This window comes from Phytophthora ramorum (genome assembly GCF_020800215.1).
Source record: "Phytophthora ramorum isolate Pr-102 chromosome Unknown Phyram_PR-102_s0005, whole genome shotgun sequence".
NCBI classification, from domain to species: Eukaryota; Oomycota; class Peronosporomycetes; order Peronosporales; family Peronosporaceae; genus Phytophthora; species Phytophthora ramorum.
The window spans coordinates 1,572,385-1,592,412 of NW_027150651.1; the positions used below are offsets into that span (position 1 = coordinate 1,572,385).

General features: G+C 56.0%; 11 protein-coding genes across 11 annotated transcripts; 5 read left to right on the top strand and 6 right to left on the bottom strand.

The window, feature by feature from the left end:
- Positions 1-54: 54 nt before the first annotated feature.
- KRP23_6210 (Protein disulfide-isomerase A6) lies at positions 55-1,404 on the top strand (the record flags this gene model as incomplete). The annotated part of the gene is made up of 1 exon (XM_067891373.1): positions 55-1,404. The coding sequence occupies one exon, from the start codon at positions 55-57 to the stop codon at positions 1,402-1,404; it is 1,350 nt and encodes a 449-aa protein (XP_067745736.1).
- Positions 1,405-2,405: 1,001 nt separating this feature from the next.
- Positions 2,406-2,624, top strand: KRP23_6211 (uncharacterized protein; the record flags this gene model as incomplete). The annotated part of the gene is made up of 1 exon (XM_067891376.1): positions 2,406-2,624. The coding sequence occupies one exon, from the start codon at positions 2,406-2,408 to the stop codon at positions 2,622-2,624; it is 219 nt and encodes a 72-aa protein (XP_067745737.1).
- Positions 2,625-3,069: 445 nt separating this feature from the next.
- Positions 3,070-4,278, bottom strand: KRP23_6212 (FK506-binding protein 4; the record flags this gene model as incomplete). The annotated part of the gene is made up of 2 exons (XM_067891377.1): positions 3,070-3,367; positions 3,458-4,278. 2 exons carry the CDS (start codon positions 4,276-4,278, stop codon positions 3,070-3,072), a joined length of 1,119 nt encoding a protein of 372 aa, XP_067745738.1.
- A 193-nt stretch (positions 4,279-4,471) lies between these two features.
- KRP23_6213 (tRNA(Ile)-lysidine synthase) lies at positions 4,472-6,011 on the bottom strand (the record flags this gene model as incomplete). Its single annotated transcript, XM_067891378.1, has 5 exons — positions 4,472-4,531; positions 4,597-4,832; positions 4,905-5,007; positions 5,070-5,743; positions 5,810-6,011. The coding sequence occupies 5 exons, from the start codon at positions 6,009-6,011 to the stop codon at positions 4,472-4,474; spliced, it is 1,275 nt and encodes a 424-aa protein (XP_067745739.1).
- Positions 6,012-6,214: 203 nt separating this feature from the next.
- Positions 6,215-6,808, top strand: KRP23_6214 (uncharacterized protein; the record flags this gene model as incomplete). Its single annotated transcript, XM_067891379.1, has 2 exons — positions 6,215-6,305; positions 6,390-6,808. The coding sequence occupies 2 exons, from the start codon at positions 6,215-6,217 to the stop codon at positions 6,806-6,808; spliced, it is 510 nt and encodes a 169-aa protein (XP_067745740.1).
- A 121-nt stretch (positions 6,809-6,929) lies between these two features.
- KRP23_6215 (Enolase) lies at positions 6,930-8,294 on the bottom strand (the record flags this gene model as incomplete). Its single annotated transcript, XM_067891380.1, has 1 exon — positions 6,930-8,294. The coding sequence occupies one exon, from the start codon at positions 8,292-8,294 to the stop codon at positions 6,930-6,932; it is 1,365 nt and encodes a 454-aa protein (XP_067745741.1).
- A 1,233-nt stretch (positions 8,295-9,527) lies between these two features.
- On the bottom strand, positions 9,528-10,892 carry KRP23_6216 (Enolase; the record flags this gene model as incomplete). The annotated part of the gene is made up of 1 exon (XM_067891381.1): positions 9,528-10,892. One exon carries the CDS (start codon positions 10,890-10,892, stop codon positions 9,528-9,530), a length of 1,365 nt encoding a protein of 454 aa, XP_067745742.1.
- A 1,436-nt stretch (positions 10,893-12,328) lies between these two features.
- On the top strand, positions 12,329-14,268 carry KRP23_6217 (Kinesin-like protein KIF11; the record flags this gene model as incomplete). The annotated part of the gene is made up of 6 exons (XM_067891382.1): positions 12,329-12,422; positions 12,497-12,545; positions 12,628-12,656; positions 12,725-12,894; positions 12,971-13,225; positions 14,191-14,268. The coding sequence occupies 6 exons, from the start codon at positions 12,329-12,331 to the stop codon at positions 14,266-14,268; spliced, it is 675 nt and encodes a 224-aa protein (XP_067745743.1).
- Positions 14,269-15,369: 1,101 nt separating this feature from the next.
- KRP23_6218 (PCI domain-containing protein 2) lies at positions 15,370-16,793 on the bottom strand (the record flags this gene model as incomplete). Its single annotated transcript, XM_067891383.1, has 4 exons — positions 15,370-15,586; positions 15,666-16,291; positions 16,368-16,458; positions 16,525-16,793. 4 exons carry the CDS (start codon positions 16,791-16,793, stop codon positions 15,370-15,372), a joined length of 1,203 nt encoding a protein of 400 aa, XP_067745744.1.
- Positions 16,794-16,926: 133 nt separating this feature from the next.
- Positions 16,927-18,363, top strand: KRP23_6219 (Glutaredoxin-C2; the record flags this gene model as incomplete). Its single annotated transcript, XM_067891384.1, has 2 exons — positions 16,927-17,381; positions 17,457-18,363. The coding sequence occupies 2 exons, from the start codon at positions 16,927-16,929 to the stop codon at positions 18,361-18,363; spliced, it is 1,362 nt and encodes a 453-aa protein (XP_067745745.1).
- Positions 18,364-18,540: 177 nt separating this feature from the next.
- On the bottom strand, positions 18,541-19,283 carry KRP23_6220 (uncharacterized protein; the record flags this gene model as incomplete). Its single annotated transcript, XM_067891385.1, has 2 exons — positions 18,541-19,124; positions 19,196-19,283. 2 exons carry the CDS (start codon positions 19,281-19,283, stop codon positions 18,541-18,543), a joined length of 672 nt encoding a protein of 223 aa, XP_067745746.1.
- Positions 19,284-20,028: the final 745 nt, after the last annotated feature.

Here is a 20,028-nt window from a genome sequence, read left to right on the forward strand (position 1 = left end):
ATCCGCGTATCTTAGGCAGTCATTTTCAAATTTGCGCCGTTCGTGCAGGGAGGTATGATTAGGATGCGAGGTGTGGCGCTGCTGGCATGCGCGGCCGCGGCAAGTCTGCTGGCAGGCGTGCAGGGTATGTACACGAGCGAGGATAGCGTGAAGATGCTGGACCCCGAAAGCTTCCGCGAGCAGGTGCGAGAGGACTCGGGCGTCTGGCTCGTGGAATTCTACGCGCCGTGGTGCGGCCACTGCAAGGAGCTAGCGCCCGAATACAAGAAGGCGGCCAAGGCGCTGGAGGGCGTCGTGAACGTGGCGGCCATCGACTGTCAGGAGCACGAGGAGTTTGTGCAGGAGTTCGCGGTGCGCGGCTTCCCCACCATCAAGATCTTCGGTGACGACAAGACCAAGCCCTTGACATTCGACGGCGACCGCACGGCCAAAGGTCTCGTGGACGCAGCGCTCAAAGCATCGCGCCGCGTAGTGAAGGCGCGTCTGTCGGACGGCACGGAGAAGAAGAAGCGCAAGCCCAAGCCCCAGTCCAAGAAGAAGTCGAGGAGTGGCAAGAGCGACGTCATCACGTTGACGGATGAGACATTCGACGACACGGTGCTGAACAGCGGAGATGTCTGGTTGGTAGAGTTCTACGCACCGTGGTGCGGCCACTGCAAGGCGCTGGCACCCGAGTGGGAGCAGGCCGCATCGGACCTCAAGGGCTCGGTGAAGGTTGCTGCTATTGAAGCTACAGCCAACGAGATCAAGCCTGCGGAGTACGGAGTTCAGGGATTCCCGACGATTAAGGTGTTCGGCCCCTCGGCCATGGGTCCTAGCGACGCTGAAGACTACCAGGGCGAGCGTACGGCCTCCGCCATCACGGAATTTGCTCTTGCTGCGCTGGACGTTATGGGCGGCGGTCTGCGCATTAAGGAACTCGTCTCGGCCGACGTCCTGGCGGACTTTTGCGAAGGTAGGTCGAGCTGCATCATTAGCGTGCTGCCGCACATTACGGAGGGCGGGAAGGGTGCGCGTGAGGGCTACATCAGCACGCTCGAGGAGGCGGCCAAGCTGGTACGTGGCAAGCCGTTCAAGTTTGGATGGATGCAGGGAGGCGACCAACTTGACTTCGAGAACCGCTTCGAGCTCACGTTCGGCTACCCTTCGCTAGTGGCGATCAACCTGGACCGCAAGCGCTACGTGGTGCAGCGTGGCGCCTTCGCGGCGGAAGCTATTGGCGAGTTCTTGCAGGGCGTGATGCAGGGTCGCGAGTCGACGGTCGGCTTTGACGAGCTACCGGAGATCAAGACGGTGAAGCCGTGGGATGGCAAGGACGTCCAGCTGGACGAGATCGAGGACGACGACGAGGACGACGACATCATGAACGAAATCCTGGGCGCCGCTCAGAAGGACGAGCTTTAAGACCATGCTGCACCATAGAATCAAACGACTGGTGACAACGTGTTTTATATTTTGTGCTACGCTTGGCGTTAGGAGTCAACAGCAGCATGCTATATCCAGGATATATGTACACTAGCTCGTGATGGCAACCAAGCTACCAAGCCCCGCTTGCTCAAGAAGCTGAGCTCGCAATTCGACCGACTGAGCGGTGTAACTCTCAAAAATGGCTACGGAGGACGATCTCTTGAGGTGGTGTGTTTTGTGCAAGTCGATGCGCTCGTGTCACCCGCGTTCAACGTTTCTCTGCGACCGTGTCGACGAAGCAGAATAACTCTGAAGCGGGCGCCACGCAGCCCGGTCACCGCCGCAGAAACAAGGTCACGTTGAAGCGGTGCAGACATGCGACAGTCGCCGCGCCGCTCCATTGGCCAGCGGACACCACGCATTCCGCCACGCCCTGTTGTCACCCAGAAGCAAAGGCATCGCCAAGGTTGGTGCCATGGCCCCGAGCTTCGTCGTCAAGTTGGTGTCGTGTCCTGCTGGCGAGCGTCGCAGCATACAAACAGCCAGAGCAAATCTCGCGATCCAAGATTCGTATTTTTCACCAATCACGGACTCACGACTAATGGTCGTCGTCTCCACGGCAGTAAAGAGCAAGCACGTGGTTGTGGCTCACGTTTGCAAGTGCCTGCTGTACCCGACTGGATGTATGATTTTATCCGATTTGTATGGTCAGTGCGCCCTGATGGCAACTCTTTTATCCGACACGTATAGTAATAGGTATAAACGACACGGGTAGGGTGCACACATATGACTATTGTACCCATCCAGTCGGGGTCTTTGCCTTGTGGACACAAACTTTGGGACAAAGCGTCCCCAACTGGCTTCTGCTTGGTTCTCCTTCGCCCAACTGCAACCGCAGCCTTGATTCCAGGCTGCCAGTATTCAATTCGCCTCCTAGCGCGTACGTGTTTCCAAGCCCCACCCCCCTTCCCAAGCCCACCACTCCACTACTCGCCACCATGCCCAACCTGCTCAAGGACCTCGTCGCCATCGTGTCGCCCCAGGCCAAGCGCCCACTGCAGTCGCCCTCGACCACCAACCGCCTCTCGCCAGCCAAGCAGAACGTCGCCCCCATCTCCGAGCTCGCCAGCAGGAGAGCCAATGCTCACGTGACCGTGGAGCAGGAGCAGGAGCAAGCCAAGATGGACGCATTCGTTTTCTTCAACATGCTGCGGTAGAGCTCCACCGGCCCCGGCGGAGGCGGCAAGCACTGATCCGACGGGGAAAAACGCAACCCAGTACCATACTTCGATATCTATGACGGCGCCTTGCATCCGCTCACTCGGCTGCTGCCCGCAAGGGGAGTTCGCCTGCATGTAGCAACCCAATAAACCTCTCACAAGCTCCTGTGCCTCGCACGGGGGCCCACTTGCTTCTTATCCGTGCTTACCTTTGCATTGACCCCCCCCCCTTTGAAGACTGCTGTATCTTGTCTTGCTCATGTTGACCATTCCAGCGGTTCTTCAACCACGCACTGCAAGACTCACAAGCTCACTGCCGCTTGCTGAGGATTGTTGAGTCGACCACCAAATTTAGGCGGCCGCTCTTGTTACAGTAACAGATTCCTGCATGAAAACAAGCTAGGCTTTACTTCGCTTAGTAGACCTCCGGGCCTATCGACGTCTATGCTGACACAACCTCGATTTCAAAGATAAGGTCGGCGCTGCACGGGATGGTAGGTGGCGCACCCTCGCGGCCGTAGCCAAGACGCGACGGGATAGTGATCTTGCGCTTGCTGCCAACGCGCATGCCCTCGATACCGATGTCCATGCCCTTGATCACGTCGCCGATGCCGTGGCGGAAGGTGAATGGCTTCTTGCGGTTCTGCGTCGCATCAAACTGCTTGCCGTTCATCAGACGACCACGATACACGATGCCCACCTTGCGGCCACGCTGTACGGGGCGGCCCTTGCCAACAGCCCTGCAATTCAACGCAAAATCAAGCCAAAACGCGTCAGATCCAGGCTCTCAGAAGTTGCAGGCACCACCAAACAACGTCAAAAGTACTTACATGTCCTCAATAGTGACGCCCTTGTGCACACGAGTAGCGACCTTGGCCTTCTTCGGGACCTCCAGCGACTCGGCCGGGGCCGCGCGCTTCTTGCTCTTGGCACTGGTAGCGGTAGCCTCAGCCAACTTCTCGGCAGTCTTCTTCTCCTTCTCCGCCTGCTTGACAGCCTTGGCTTTCTTCTTCTCAGCCTCCTTATCCTCCTTCGCCTTCTTCTCCGCCTCCACAGCGGCGGCAGCCTCCTTCTTGGCGGCAGCAGTCTCCTTCTTTACCTCTTTCTTCACCTTCTCCTTCTTGGCTTTCTTTGACTCCGGCTCGTCCTTGTGGACGCGCTCCTCGAGCACCTCAAAGCGGTTCTTGGCGTCCTCATCCTTCAGCTCCTCTTCCTCTTCCTCGTCGACGTCATCGTCGCTCGAGTCGTCGTCCCCTCCGAACACCATCATCTCGTCCTCGTCATCGCCCAGGTCGTCAAAGTCATGCTCGTCGCCGCTGTCCTCCTCCTCGTTCACCTCGATGAAGCCGGTGACGTGGATGGCGTTGGGGCCGTCCACCACGAACTCGATGGGCCCGTCCATGGGTGTGAACGTCTGCGTCAGGTTCCACTGCTCCGCCACCTCGGGCGTCAGCGTGCACAGCGCGATCTTGGACGTCTTGGCCACCACGGACAGCGTGGAGCGGCCCTTGGTCGCGTCCGCGCCGAGTGCCGCCGAGTTAAGCTGCATGCAGAAATCCTCGACATCGTTGGTCCACTTGAGCGGGTGGCCAGGCTTCACCACGTGGCCGAAGAACCCGGGCACGGGCGCCACGTCCGACTTCTTGCCCATTATGAGGTTTGCTGCACTTTGAATAGTGACGCTTCCTTGGCTGTCAAACTGATGGCGGCCACGCAGTAAACAGCTACACCTGGATAAAGTATGGATATTTGTGGTCGAGCAATTACACAATCATAAAATATAGTCTTGTCAGACCAATTTCGCTCCAACGACCTGACCGCCACTGGTTACATGTTTTGCTCGATCATCGCTTCTTGCGCTCGGGCTGGAACTCGAGCTGGCGGCCTTTTGCGACTCTCTTTATCTGCAGTCAGGATTCACGTCAGTCACAAATTGCCTTCATCGATATCCGAAGTAAGACAAGCGTACCCGACACCCGCCCAGGGTGATTTGCTTTCCGGTTTCTAGTTGCTGTAACTCTGCTGCAAGACGAGACACGGATGCTAGTCGTGGAGGTGTCTCCTTGTTTCCAATGTACACAATGACAATCGACAGAAGACGATACAGCAGTTCGTCGAACATGTCCGGGTCGTGGAAAACGGTCGTCCGAATGACCACAATATCTTGCTCCCAGGTCACAGTGTACTTACGCAGCATTATTTGTTCTGATCGAAAGTGCAACAAGAGTCATCAGGTAACTGTCGCCAACACAAGCATGCCCTCCTTGTCATCCGTACCAACTCGAGCAAACTCTTTCTTCGCCTTCTCAGCCGTTTGCTGGAACCTCGAAAACAAGTCCAGCATGTCGGGACCCTGTTCTCTTTCCACCCGCTTGAGCTCCTATTTATCGAGTTCACGTCAGTGGCCAAAACATGTTCCACTCAATAGTTTTCTGCACATACCTGGCGAATTCGAACACGGTCGTACACCGGGTCATCATTCGACGGGTCATGTATCCAAGTCTGCTGAAATCGATCGCACGTTGCCATCAACTGGTCCTTCGTGACGGAGAGCAGCGGTCGAACAAGCGTCACCGTGTTTTCCGCATCGGGCTGACCCGGTGACGCATCAAGCGAGAAGAACGGCAACTGGTTTGCTATCCCAGCAAGTCCATTAATGCCGCTTGCTCTACCGAGGCGGAAAAGCGTCGTTTCCAGCTGATCTCCGCGGTTGTGTGCGACAAACAAGCACCGCACGCTATACTCGCGACAGACCTGTTGCAGCAAGCCATATCGATACCGCCGCGCCTCCTCCTCCATCTTGCTGTCGCGCGGCTTCACCGGCCTCAACAATTCCTTCGCTTCTGCGCCACGTCGCTGCACTGCTAGTTCACGATGCCATTCACACACCTTCGTCGCGTGTTTGATGCCTCCGTGTTTGGCACAAATCTTCGCAACCTCTTGCGCTTCGCTGCTGCTTTCCAAACGTAGCTGGTGGTCTACTGTGACCGCCAGGAGCGGGGTCTTGATACGATTTGTCTGCAGGTATTCCCTCAGAAGCAGCATCAACGCCATGCTGTCTGCTCCCCCGGAAGTGGCCACTGCAATGGGGAACTCGTCCGTGGGTGAACTTCGACCTACAAGCATCATTGGCACACGTCACATATTTGCACGAAAATAGAGCCGAAAATAAGAGCGCCGACCTTGCTCCATCGGATAGAGCTGCTGGTGCAGCCTCTTCTTGGACAGGCCGCACTTGCGCACAAGCTCCGCGAATGTCGCGGCCGACACGGAGGTATCTCCATGGTTGTCTACTGTATGTTGTTCAGCCCCCAATGTACTGCATCTCGCGATCGGGGCTCGTGCACGAACTGCGAAGCGGCCGCATCGTGCGCGCGTCCGCATCGCCAATTGGTCTCACTGACCCAAAGCAAAAACCCAAAACAATAAATTGGGTAGTAGTTGCGGTTTAGGTCTGTGAACTCCTATATTTATTTCACAGCGACGAGAACTCGAGGACGCTCACGAGCTTGTCCTCGCTAGGCCTTGGTAGTTGTTGTGCTGTCTCGCGAACGACAGTAGCGCCAAGTGCAGACCAGTCCAGCGCCATGGAGGTCACGCAGGAGCTCGTGTTGAAGAAGGTGGAGCTGCTTGAGCAGCAGAAGGCCAAGGCTGCACGGATCAATGAGCTCCTAGATGGTGCGTAGTTTTGTTCAGGTTGGCACAGGTCCTACACTGCAGCATCTTAACGAGTAAATGTCCACCTTTGCTACTTTCTGCCAGCGCCCGGCGGACTTAACGAGGTCTCTCGCAAGACGTGCAAGAACCTGGAGGCGGCCATCACGGCGTCCAAGCGGCCTGGGTATTTCGCCTACTACGAGCAGCCCGAACAGGTGAAAAACATAATGCGCAGCGGCGAGGTGCAGCGATTGCAGGAGCAAATTCTGCACCTTCAGAAGCAGATTGACCAGCTCACGGAGAAGATTGAAAAGAGCGCCGAAGGTTCACAAGACGTGGGGCACGCTGGCACCACAATCACAAGCCTGAAGCACTGGCTGGCCACCTATGGTGCGCCGAAGCAGTCAGCCTCCGACCTGTACACTATCTTCTCGCCGGACAAGAAGGTATACGGCGGAACAGCCCACTACTCCGCTTTTCGCAGTCAATCCAGCACAATGAAGAAGGGCCGGCTCACAAAGTAAACCGCAGCAATTGCTTCTTGAACGGCTAAAAGAAGATAAAGTAACTAGAACTGATATACGTGTTGAACTTTAACCTCTTCCAACAAGAGAGCTACAGCTCATTGCAATGCACATCTCACACTTAGAAGGTCGAGTACTTGCCAAGCTTCTCCACGTCACGGAAGTCCTCGCCAGCGTAGCGAGCCTTAGCGCCGAGCTCCTCCTCAATACGAAGAAGCTGGTTGTACTTGGCCAGACGCTCCGAACGGCACGGGGCACCCGTCTTGATCTGGCCGGCGCTCAGACCCACAGCCAGGTCGGCAATGAACGTGTCCTCCGTCTCACCGCTGCGGTGGCTGGCCATGATAGCCCAGCCGGCCTTCTTCGCCATCGTCACGGCCTCAATCGACTCCGTGATGCTGCCGATCTGGTTCACCTTCAGCAGAAGGGCGTTGCAAGCCTTCAGCTCAATAGCCTTCTTCACACGGGTGGGGTTCGTCACCGTCAGGTCATCGCCCACGATCTGCACGTCCTTGCCCACCTTGCCCGTGATCTTCACCCACGACTCCCAGTCGTCCTGGTCGAACGGGTCCTCGATCGACACAATCTTGCTCGAGGAAGCGCACTTCGAGATGAAGCCCTCGTACATCTCCTGCAGCTTGTCGGCAGAGATCTTCTCCGACTCGGGAGCGTTCGCGTTCTTGAAGTCAAGGTTGTAGCGAGCGTCCTTGGCGCCAGTGTAGAACTCCGACGCGGCAACGTCCATGCCAAGACGCACCTTGTCCGTGTACCCAGCGGCCTTGATGGCCTCCTCGATCAGGTCGATGGCCTCGGCGTTGGCCTGGATGTTCGGGGCGAAACCACCCTCGTCACCCACGGCGGTGGCGTCCAGGCCGTAGCGGCCCTTGATCACCTTCTTCAGGTTGTGGTACACCTCCGAACCGATCTTCATGGCCTCCGTGAAGCTAGTGGCGCCCACGGGAAGGATCATGAACTCCTGCATGGCCAGCTTGTTGCCGGCGTGCGAGCCACCGTTGATGATGTTGAACGACGGCACGGGCAGGCACGGGCTCGGGTTGCCGGCCAGGTCGGCGATGTACTGCCACAGGGGCTGCTTCTTGGCCGCGGCACCGCCACGGCACAGGGCGAGGGACACACCCAGGATGGCGTTGGCGCCCAGTTTCTTCTTGCACCAGCCCCACTCATTCTGCGTGCCGTCCAGGGTCTCCACCATGTAGCGGTCGAGCTCGACCTGCTGGGTCACGTCCTTGCCGACAAGAGCGGGGGCGATGATCTCGTTCACGTTCTTGACGGCGTTGAGGACGCCCTTGCCCATGTAGTCGGAGCCACCGTCGCGCATCTCGAGGGCCTCGAACTCGCCCGTGGACGCTCCGCTGGGGACGGCGGCACGGTATTCACCGAGCTCAGTCACGAGGTCGACCTCGACGGTCGGGTTGCCACGCGAGTCGAAGATCTGGCGGGCCTTGATGGACACAATCTGCACCATTGTAGAGAGAGAAGGAGGCTTGTTTTCAGGAACTTGAGGCTTGGAAGGCCGATTCGGAAATGAGCCGCAGTGTTGGACGGCTCGAATCTCCCTATATTCACCCCCTCCGATCTTTCCCCCCGTCCCGATTGAAACTAGGACTTTTTATGATGTGCATTCCTGGTTTAAGGTTGGCGCTGATGCTGCTACGCTCTCTACAGCGTCGTATCCAACGAGTAGCAGGAGCACACTAGAGAAAGCATTGTTGGTGAGCAGTAGGCGGGCGAGCTCTGTCTTGTCAATGGCGCGGATCTGCGTGCAGGTTGTGGTGCTCACCTTCCTAGTTTAGCGCGCAGATTAGCCCCTAGTCTAGGAAATACTGACTGGGAAAGCGCTGTCACAAGAGAAACGCGCAGGCTGCAGCCATGCGACGTTTATGGCCGAGGCTTATTGCCGGCGTTGATTGCACGGCATGCTCACGGTGAGGAAGCAAAGAGAGCGGTGGCGTTAAGCGGTCCGACGACGCTTGTCAAATGCGGAGGCGATCGCTGTCTCAGCGCTGCTGGCGGCGAGCATTCGCTAAGTCCGGGCCAAGATACATGTAACACGCGGCACTTGACCTTGTTGGTGCTCGACGGCGCGAGTGCAGCCGTGAATCAATCACCCCCTGCACGCATTGCATCTCAAATGTCCCTGCGCAAAGTTTAAGATTGTCGTTCGCTGCACACCTGCTTTCTCGGATAAAGACCATGCGAGCGCCGCCACTTGGTTCGCTCCGACGAGATGTCCGGTCTCCATGACATAGGAAACGCTGGGTTTACTACTGCTTGTCGATTGATGAACCTGCCGCGCGGCGCTGCAACAGCACCAAGTACAGCAGCTGGGGCTTCGCCTCATCGAGGATCCATCGCCAGCGGTGGCACGGCTGGGGTACTACTTGGGATCGCGGGATCGGTAATCGGCGCGTGTGTCCTCCTCGGCTTGAGATTCCCAATGCAACAACCAACCCAGCACGAACGAACGTCGTGGGCCCCCTCCGCGCAAGTGCCCAGGACCTGGGCCAGGTGGTCAGCATCCTCCTCGTGTAACACTTCCTGTCCACTCAATTGCGGACATACCAGTAAGTATTAAGTATCTTTGAATCTTCCAACTTCAACATGAACCATACAAAAACTGTAACGATGTTATAGGATGGCTGCCTATCAAACTACCGCTAAGCTTACACCATAATGCAAATGCGTACATGTCTCACACTTAGAAGGTCGAGTACTTGCCAAGCTTCTCCACGTCACGGAAGTCCTCGCCAGCGTAGCGAGCCTTAGCGCCGAGCTCCTCCTCAATACGAAGAAGCTGGTTGTACTTGGCCAGACGCTCCGAACGGCACGGGGCACCCGTCTTGATCTGGCCGGCGCTCAGACCCACAGCCAGGTCGGCAATGAACGTGTCCTCCGTCTCACCGCTGCGGTGGCTGGCCATGATAGCCCAGCCGGCCTTCTTCGCCATCGTCACGGCCTCAATCGACTCCGTGATGCTGCCGATCTGGTTCACCTTCAGCAGAAGGGCGTTGCAAGCCTTCAGCTCAATAGCCTTCTTCACACGGGTGGGGTTCGTCACCGTCAGGTCATCGCCCACGATCTGCACGTCCTTGCCCACCTTGCCCGTGATCTTCACCCACGACTCCCAGTCGTCCTGGTCGAACGGGTCCTCGATCGACACAATCTTGCTCGAGGAAGCGCACTTCGAGATGAAGCCCTCGTACATCTCCTGCAGCTTGTCGGCAGAGATCTTCTCCGACTCGGGAGCGTTCGCGTTCTTGAAGTCAAGGTTGTAGCGAGCGTCCTTGGCGCCAGTGTAGAACTCCGACGCGGCAACGTCCATGCCAAGACGCACCTTGTCCGTGTACCCAGCGGCCTTGATGGCCTCCTCGATCAGGTCGATGGCCTCGGCGTTGGCCTGGATGTTCGGGGCGAAACCACCCTCGTCACCCACGGCGGTGGCGTCCAGGCCGTAGCGGCCCTTGATCACCTTCTTCAGGTTGTGGTACACCTCCGAACCGATCTTCATGGCCTCCGTGAAGCTAGTGGCGCCCACGGGAAGGATCATGAACTCCTGCATGGCCAGCTTGTTGCCGGCGTGCGAGCCACCGTTGATGATGTTGAACGACGGCACGGGCAGGCACGGGCTCGGGTTGCCGGCCAGGTCGGCGATGTACTGCCACAGGGGCTGCTTCTTGGCCGCGGCACCGCCACGGCACAGGGCGAGGGACACACCCAGGATGGCGTTGGCGCCCAGTTTCTTCTTGCACCAGCCCCACTCATTCTGCGTGCCGTCCAGGGTCTCCACCATGTAGCGGTCGAGCTCGACCTGCTGGGTCACGTCCTTGCCGACAAGAGCGGGGGCGATGATCTCGTTCACGTTCTTGACGGCGTTGAGGACGCCCTTGCCCATGTAGTCGGAGCCACCGTCGCGCATCTCGAGGGCCTCGAACTCGCCCGTGGACGCTCCGCTGGGGACGGCGGCACGGTATTCACCGAGCTCAGTCACGAGGTCGACCTCGACGGTCGGGTTGCCACGCGAGTCGAAGATCTGGCGGGCCTTGATGGACACAATCTGCACCATTGTAGAGAGAGAAGGAGGCTTGTTTTCAGGAACTTGAGGCTTGGAAGGCCGATTCGGAAATGAGATCTTCATGGCATGCGTCGATGGAAGTTGGCCACAGTGACACGTCGAGGGTACGTGGCGGAGTTCTGCTTGGTGGGCTGGCCGGAGCTCTCTTGTCCCGCTCGGTCGCAAGAGAAACGCGACGGAGGGCACTGCATTTTTTATTTCACGCAGGCAACACGTCGTGGAGTGCTCGGTGGAGCGGGGATTGATTGCACGCTCGGCGCGCAGAGACAGCGAAGCGGGGGTCTCCATTCGTTTCCCCTTCGTGTCGCGCTGGGTTCGACCCCGCCACTTTCGCGATTAAAATACGGTCCGCGGAGACGCAGACGCGCGGCGCCATCTTGCCGGTTGGTGTCCTTGACGGTGGGGCTGGCCCCGAACGGAGCTGCATGACATGGCGCTGTGGCACCGGCATGTAACTGGCCCAGATCGGCAAGTTGAATGCTGTCTCTTGTCTCATCGAGCGCGGGACTGATTGGCCGATTACGGACCAGCCACGACGCCAGCGCGTCGCCCTTCGACCTTCGCCCATTTGCAAGTTGCAGCCTGCAACAAGTTGTTTCCAGCAGCCCCGAATTGGGGCCCCCGGTGCATGGCTCGCCTTGGCTTTGGTGTTGAGTCAGCGCGCATTTCGGTGCTAAAACGTGCATTTTTGGAGCAGTGAAATCAGCAGCGTTGCGCCTGGTGAGACTTGTTTTGCGGCTCATACACTTTATATTATGATACAACACACCCCAAACGTTCATCATTAGAGGACCTGTGCAGCCTAAACCTGCATTTAACCCTTCTAGCCCGAGCGTCCATGGTCTGGACATCACACATGAAGGCAGTCGTCAAAGTTGCATTCTGTAAATGCAACTTACTCGGGTACTGCAGCTCCTATTTTGCTAGTGCTGGGCGTTCGCAGTCGGGTTTGCGCTGTGACCCTGCAACAGAACCACTTTGAGCGAGGAAGGCAAGTGAGAGTTGTTGTGCCACACAAAGTTGAAACGTTTGCCTGCTATTTTGATATCAGCCATGGAGATAGCAATAAAGCGGAGTGCCAGGCAAGAAGCCATTGGAATTGGCAAGCATGGTCAGCGGGGGCAAACCGCAAGGAAATGCTGCTGTCGACGCAGTCAATAATGGTGGCATAGCGGGTGTTGGTGCCCACACCGACATCAATCCGAGCGCTTCGAATGGAGAGAAGATAAAGGTCGTAGTACGTGTGAGACCCATTCAAGCAAGGGAAGAGCCGTGGCCAAAACCAGCAGATGCAGATGCCCATGGCCCCGATTTGAACCTACCTGCAACTATAACGATTCAGGTGCTGCGAGGTGCCGCACGGTTCAGCATTGATAGTATTCGTTCTCACCGACTGCCGGCGGCTTGTGCAGCAGGAAAACGAGGTGATGTGGGAGAAGAATGGCCAGCTGAAGACTTTGAAAGCCGACGCCGTGTTTGCCAACGGAGCGACTCAAGACAGCGTGTACCGCAGCGTTTCAGGTATTTTGTAGTGCATCTACGAGCGCATCTACGAGCTCCAGACTCATAGCGCTGCGTGTGTATCTACGATGCAGAGTGTGTGGATGCTCTTATTGCTGGCTTCGACTGCAGCGTATTTGCGTAGTACGTTATTAGAGCTACGTAAGACTGTCAAGTCGAGGCGTTCTTCGTTGAGCCTAAAGCTGATAGTTTCTCTGCATTGCAGTGGTCAAACGGGGACGGGGAAAACACACAGTGCGTTATGGATATCATAAACTGATCACGTTAGGTGTAAGCTTACCTCATTTCGTCGTTGCCGACAGCTATGAGTGGGTTTCAGCGTGACGAAAGCACAGATTTCAGTGCGATGGACCCTATTTCCGCGAGCCACGGGGTAGTTCCAAGAAGTATTGAGCGGCTTTTTGCTGAGATGGAGCGCGAAAAACGAGCAACAGGCGGGGCCTCCTTCAGTGTCTACTGCTCCTTTATTGAGGTAAAGCAGCTATGAGATAGAGCGCATATATTGCTCGGATTGACATGCTTGTCGTGCACGTGCTACCCCATTGCAGATTTACAATGAAAAGATCTTCGATATCCTCTCTCCAGAGGCTCTGGCAAGTGGCAAGGGTAGTCAATCCCCTGATGCCAAGACCGCAGCGGCTAATGGATCACTCACCCAGCGTGCTCGCTGGAACAGCACGGTCACTGCGAAGGACGCGAAAGGCCTTCAAATCCGGCAAAAGTTGGATGGATCGGTGTTTGTGGACGGTATGACATCCCGTAATGTAAGCAACCAGGCAGAACTGCTCCAAGCATTTCGCGAGGTAGGCACTCCTCCCGTATTATGATCCACGGTTAAAAGCAAGTGCTAACGATACTTTGGTTATGATGCAGGGCTCGCTACATCGAGAAGTCCGAGACAATTTTTACAATCAGTTTAGCAGCCGCGGGCATGCTGTATTTCAGATCACACTCCGCCGAACCTTTGCAGACGACGAACCCAGCAAATCAAACTTAAAAAAGACTCGTCTTTCGAGGCTCTTCTTCGTTGACCTAGCGTGAGGCTTGCTCTGTGTGCTGCAACAATCTCTGGCTAGTTCACAGGTACTCACTTATCCACTTTGCTGTGAATCAATTGTGCACAGAGGATCCGAGAAATGGCACGTTAATGGAAGTGACCTGACGGACAAATACGCAAGCGAACTCGCTGCCATCAACAAAAGCTTGTCGGCATTGACAAACTGCGTGATGGCCCTCACGCAAAAAGAACGGTCTCACGTCCCGTTCCGAGACTCTGTTTTGACGCGCTTACTCCAAACATGTCTGCAGGGATCAGGACGAACGGCGTTCATTGTAACTATTAGCCCCTCTAAGGGAAGCTTAGAAGAGTCTTTCGCCACCCTGCGGTTTGCAGAACGCCTGAAAGCTATCCGCTGTCGTCCCATTCGACGCAGTTTGTTCAGCAATGAAATGCTTGGGGAACAGCGACTATACTACGAACGTCAAATCCAAGCCATGCGCGTACGTGCTGCAGGTATCCTTTGCTTTCGCTTATTCCGTTGCTGATCAGAGATTCATTGCTGCGCAGGCTGAAGTGAGTCGGCTTCGAGAACTACTACGGAAAGCAAACCAAAGGCCTAGTGATGCGACAGGAAGCTCATCCAGGGATGCGAATGCCGCGTTAGTCGAAGAAAATCAGAGGTTGAAGGAGATGTTGTTGCAGTCAGAGCGATCACGCCTTGTCGAGAGGTACGATATCATTTGACTCTTGGCTTTGGTTTTTTTGTAGACGCGTACCTCACCAAACTTTACCTCAGGAATGTACGCATCAATAGCAAAACCGGGAACACTGGTGGAGCTACCGTGAGAATGTCACCGCAACAATTTTCTGCGAGGCAGATGCTCAAACCCACCTGTGAAGCGTCAAACATCAATGTCAGTGCCCGAAATCTCCGTCAAGACTTTCAGACGACCAACTCGACCGACCAGGTAGACGAAGCCGCGCAGGGTGACCCAAAGAAAGCTGGTGGTCAACGGAGAGATCAGCTTTCAACTCTTGAAACTCAGCTTCAATCGAAGGAGGCTCGCTTAAACTGGATGCTGGAGGCGGTACGTGCTCTTGCTGTATGCACTTAGCCAGCAATCGGAACACTGATGTTGTGCGTCGTGAGCAGGAGATGGAAGCGCAAAATGCGGTATCTCGTTCCAGTGCCACCTCAGCTGATACAACGCCCGTAGATCCTACTCGTAGGTGCACCAACAGACTCACTTCGTTCGTTGATGAACTCACTACTGGTATTTTTTTTAATGACTTTGAGAGCAGATCGGCCAACAGTAACCAGGTTGTGGGCTGTTGAAACCAGACTCCGCCGACAGATTGTAGGAGTGCCGCCACCTTTGCGTGAAACGCAACCAGATCCTGGAAGCGGAGCTAAGAGCAGCGGTGTGGAGACTGATAAAGCGACACGTGATCATCAGCAAAAACCTGTACCAGCAAAACTTGTCCTTCCAATACTTGTAGAGAGTCCAACAGCTCCCTCACGAACAGATTCCGTTGCAGGGCAAACAGCGTTGCAGTCTGTATCGCACTACCCGAATCGACGGCGGGCTCCATCACCTCCAATCGATAGCCATAACCAAAGTGACCAAGCGGCTGCTACTGGGGGTAGGAAAAGCCGTGCTGGTACATTCGCTAGGCCGCACCCCGCTGGTCGTTCAGAGCCCGCAGCCCAGCAGGGACAGGTAAAGGCATCAGCGATTTTGAAACTTGTCGGGACTGGTTCAGGTGATGTATTGGGGAAAACTCGAGAAGAACTCATCGAAGAATACAAGCGTGCACGTCGAGTCGAGCTAGAAGCGATGATGAGGACGATGGCGCAAAAATGAAGGACGATTCAACAACACTACATGTAGTGGTCTTGTTGGCAACAGCTCCAATCTATCCGTGCACTCTCGCCTCACTTGCTACCTAGCTCGAAACACTCAGGATCGGAGGGAAGGGCTGCGACTTGCTGATGACAAGAATCTTCTTTGTGTGCGACATATATCCTTTGATGTAGCCCTTGAAAATGAGGTTCGTCAGGACGCACTCGATCTCGTCCATGTCCATAGACTGCCCGGTGGCAACATGCAGTGCAAGCTTGAAGTCTAGCAAGTGCAGCTGGTGATTCTGCTGGATCAAGTAACTGCAAATGCAATACGACAAACACAATCGAGTTGTAAGAAAATCACAGCGCCGAGGTCGTGAGGTTAGTGAGCACGTACACTTTCTTGAACAGGTTTCGCAACACCAAGAGGCGGAGTTTCTCAATCAATAAATACACGCCCTGCTGGATGAACTTGTCTTGGAACTTGCTCAGATACTCCGTGAAAAGGTGGAGGTTACCGTCACGAATGGCATCCGTGAGACCCGTGTACTCCTCCAGCTGATAATCGGACAGAAGCTTCGGCGACGGCATCACACCGAGCAGCAGCTTCACTGGCACGAGGAATTGCAGGATCATACGTTTGTTGCGCACCTTACCACGGTGGCAGTGCTTCCACGCGTAGTCCAGGCACGTCTCCGCCTTCTGGTACTGGTCCTCGAACATGGAGATGCGCCCCACATAGTACTGGTACGTCACCTTGTCGCTCTTGTTGAATAGTTCAAACTTGGGGAAGGCGGGTCCCTCCACTGCGCGAATGAGGTTACGACACAAGTGGATCATGTTGAGCTTGAAGTAAATCTTGAAGAGTTGGTTTACGATGAAGAGCGCGCCCATCTTCTTGTTGTGCTCTGGCGGGGCTCGATCGTTGGCCGCCATAGCAAAACCTTTCTTCAAGTGCTGCTCTGCACTGCGGAGACTGTCGTGGGTCTCATCTCCAGCCTTCAGGGAGGCCTCATGGTCCGCCTACATAAAGAACACAACACCCATAGCTCGTCAGACCGGTCTCCACAGCCGTCCAGTCCCCAGCCACCAGTCTCACTCTAGCAGCCAGCAGCCGTGTGTCCACGAACAGCACGTGTAGGAAGGGCATGACCCAGTTGGTCTCCTCCCTGAAAACCTCCATGAATTTACTGCAAATATCAAAATTCCACGTTAGCATTCTGCCTCCCCCCCCCCGTATTGACGAGATTCCGTACACGACGGCACCGATCTGGGAGTTATAGGCGTCTGCGAAGCTCTCGTTGTCTAGATGTTTGCGCGCCTGCATGATGCCCGCCACCACTTCGGCGTACGTGTCGAGGCGCGCCAGCTTGCTGTGGCACGTCTGCGCCACCTGGTGCGCCGAGAGCGCGCGCAGGTCCGCAGCCGCGCAGCCGCCCGTCAGGCACAACATTTGCGCCAGTCCGTCGCCGTCCCGCCCGGCGATCGCCGCCCCGATGCGGTCCACGAACGCCGCGAGCTGCATGAGCGTCTTTAGGTTTGAAAGTGAGAGCGACTTTATACTACGCCTACAAACGACGGTATATAAAGCCTGTTTCTGTCGGGCGCTATACACTGTTACCGGAACACGTTGCCCACATTTTTCGTATCGCAGCCACATGGACGCCGCCAGCAAGCGCCGCGTGCCTGTGGACGCGGAGATGAACGCCACCGAGGGCGGACGCAATCCGCCGCGCGCCCGCCCCAGCCACCGCCCCGCCGCGTCCTCGTCGTGGTTCGGCGCCCCGCTCGTGTACGCGGCCGTGACGTTCTTCAGCCTCATGATCTTGGTGCACGTGTGGCAGTTCTCGAGCTCGCAGATGCACCCGGTGCTCTCAACGCCCTTTTACAACAAGACGATGGTGCAGTTTTCCACCAAATTCGGCACCTTCACGGTGGAGCTGTATCCGGAGCACGCGCCCCGGACCGTGGCGGCCTTCAAGACTCTCGTGGACGACAACTTCTACCTTGAGGACGCAGGCTTCTACTACAATGAGCCCAAGTTTGTGCTGCAGGGAGGAGGCTTCCTCTTCGACAAGGAGTCGCCCGTCGGCAACTTGCCGGTGGAGTACAGGCAAGAGAAACATTGGCTGGGGACACGGGGCTAGGAACACGCACTGACGATGATGTTTTTGTACCTTTTTGACAGTGCACCGAGTACCGAGAGGATGGTGGTGATTGCGCGCAGTCACAAGTCGGACTCGGGCAACACGGAGTTCGCCATTATGCTGCACGACAACACAGAACGCAACCAGCCGAGCGAGGACGGGCCAGGCTACACGACGTTCGGACGCGTGGTGGAAGGCTGGCACACAGTCGAGTTCATCACCAAGAAGATGTCGCCCGGGTTCATTGCTAAGGAGGACCGGGACCGCCAGATTGGATTCGAGAAGGTCGAGTTCGTGGAGCGCCTGACGAACGACAACTACGAGGCCAAAATGCGGCTCGAGGAGCTGACGTACGTACTTGAGACCCCGCACAGTGTCGTCGTCGTCTCGGAGAAGGACTGCCCGGAGAAAAAGGAAGTGCAGAAGATGCTCCACAAGTTCCGTACGACTGTACGCACCAAGGAGATTGGCTTTGCGAACCACCTCCCGTTTGAGCTGGAGGCGGTGGAGGCACTGACTGGACGTAAGTCGCTGCCGCTTGTGTTCATCAAGGGCAAGTATGTCGGCGGTCTGCGTGAGCTACAGAAGCTGCAGCAGACGGGCACATTGCGTACGATGCTGGAAAAGAGTGGCACGCTTGCTGAGGATATCGTGTGGTCGGCCATCAACCAAAACGCACTTGTGCTCTTTAGCAAGTCGTACTGCCCGTACTGCAAGAAGACCAAGGAAACGCTGGCGGGACTTGGTGCCAAGCCGGTGGTGTTCGAGCTAGACACGCGTGAGGACGGCGCAGCTATCCAAGCCTTCCTGTTCCGGCTGACGCGTCAGTCTACTGTGCCTAATCTCTTCATCAAGGGGAAGAGCGTTGGTGGAAATGACAACGTACAGGAATTGCAGCGATCCGGCGAGCTGGCAGACCGACTCAAGAAGGCCCGAGCCATCGACTAAATTGCACGTGTCGTACTGAGTGAAGAACAGATCAGGAAAGGTAGGAGGCCTAAAAGGATGTTACGAATGAACTGACCGTTGTTAAGTGCAGCAATAAAAAAGGATTGACAAGTCTACCAGGTCTTCGTGCAGCTCCGCCGCATCATTGTGCGCCGCACAGTATACTTGTTCAGTTGATCAAATGTGGAGGTGGCTGTGGTCGTAGAACTGTTTGGTGCTGGCGCCCTTCGGATTCGGGCGATTTCCGGTGACGTCGTCAGCACCAAGGCCGATCGACTCGGAAGTGAGCATGAAGGGTCCGTTGTTGCGCTTATACTGCGAATTTCCCACGCGCATTGTGTAGAATGTGTCTCGGTGCGACTTCTGATTGAACTCGGTGTTCTGCGAGCGCCCAATGTCGTAGAGGTGCTTGGTTTCCTGGAGTCCCTCAGGGAAGGTGTGGCTCTGGTTCAGCGAGTCGAGTGCGTCAAAGAGACCCGGTGGGTCGTTTTGCTTTTGTTTGTCCAGGATCTTCACCTCCGTGTGCAAAGTTTCACGATACTGCTCCGTTCGGATGTGGCTCATGAATTCGTCTCGGCGACTTGCATCCTTGGAGCCGAATCCGGACTTGCGCGAGTCCATTGGCTGCGATTTAAGGTACGCGGTGTTGTCCTGCAGCGGGTCCGACGAGTACGTCTTCTTGTCAAAGTACCCGGAGCCATTGCAGGTGTTTTTCGCTGGCACAGTTAGGACCTGCTTGCCCTTGTGGCGAGAGTTTTTGCCTAGCAAGCGCAGAAACGACAGGTCAGTTGAGCATATCGGGTGGCCCTACTCGGTGCGAACGACAACTTACCTTCAATCAGGTGCGGGTCTCGGTAAGGGTCGCCGATGGTAAGGTAGCTCTGCGCAATGTTCTTGTTGAGTACCTTGGTTGAATACATCTTTCTCGCTTCTGTGCTTCCGTCGGGAGAATCTGCCTCTTTTGTCAACGGCACGTGGAAAAGTGCCCACTGGACTTTGCGCTCACCGCCACCGCCACACGGGCAACTATGGGTGCGGCTTGCTTATAGGGGAATCAGGTGGTGAAGAAATGATAAGACACCATTGCACCATGTATATCTGTCCTTGGAGGCTATTATTAAATGGTTAATAATAAGACCAACGTTCGAGGGTCTTATAGAACCATCATGCAAAACAGAGCTCGTTCGAACGCAGCTTCGAGCATTTGCTGACATGCAGTCGCGAAATGCTTACAGCCACTTTCCACGCATGTCGTGCACCACCGGCTGCACCTGAACCACCTCCGGAGTGAACTGAGCGATGGCATCAATCTTGGCACGGATATCGGGAGTGATCTTGTCGACAAACTCGAGAGCCTTCAGGTTCTCGTCAAGTTGCTCGATCCTCGACGCACCAAGCAGCACCGTTGAAACGTTTTCATTCGACAAACTCCAGGCGATCGCCAACTGGGGCAGGCTACAGCCAACCTCTTTTGAAACCTCAGCAAGCTGCAGAGCCTTCGCAGTCTTCTCCTCGAGGCCGTTCTCGATCATCTTTGTGAACGCCGGGATTGTGATGCGCGACCCTTTAGGGATGCCGTTGCTGTACTTCCCCGTCAACACACCACCAGCAAGCGCGTAGAACGCCGTCACGCCGTAGTTGTATTTCTTGTACAAGTTGACGAAG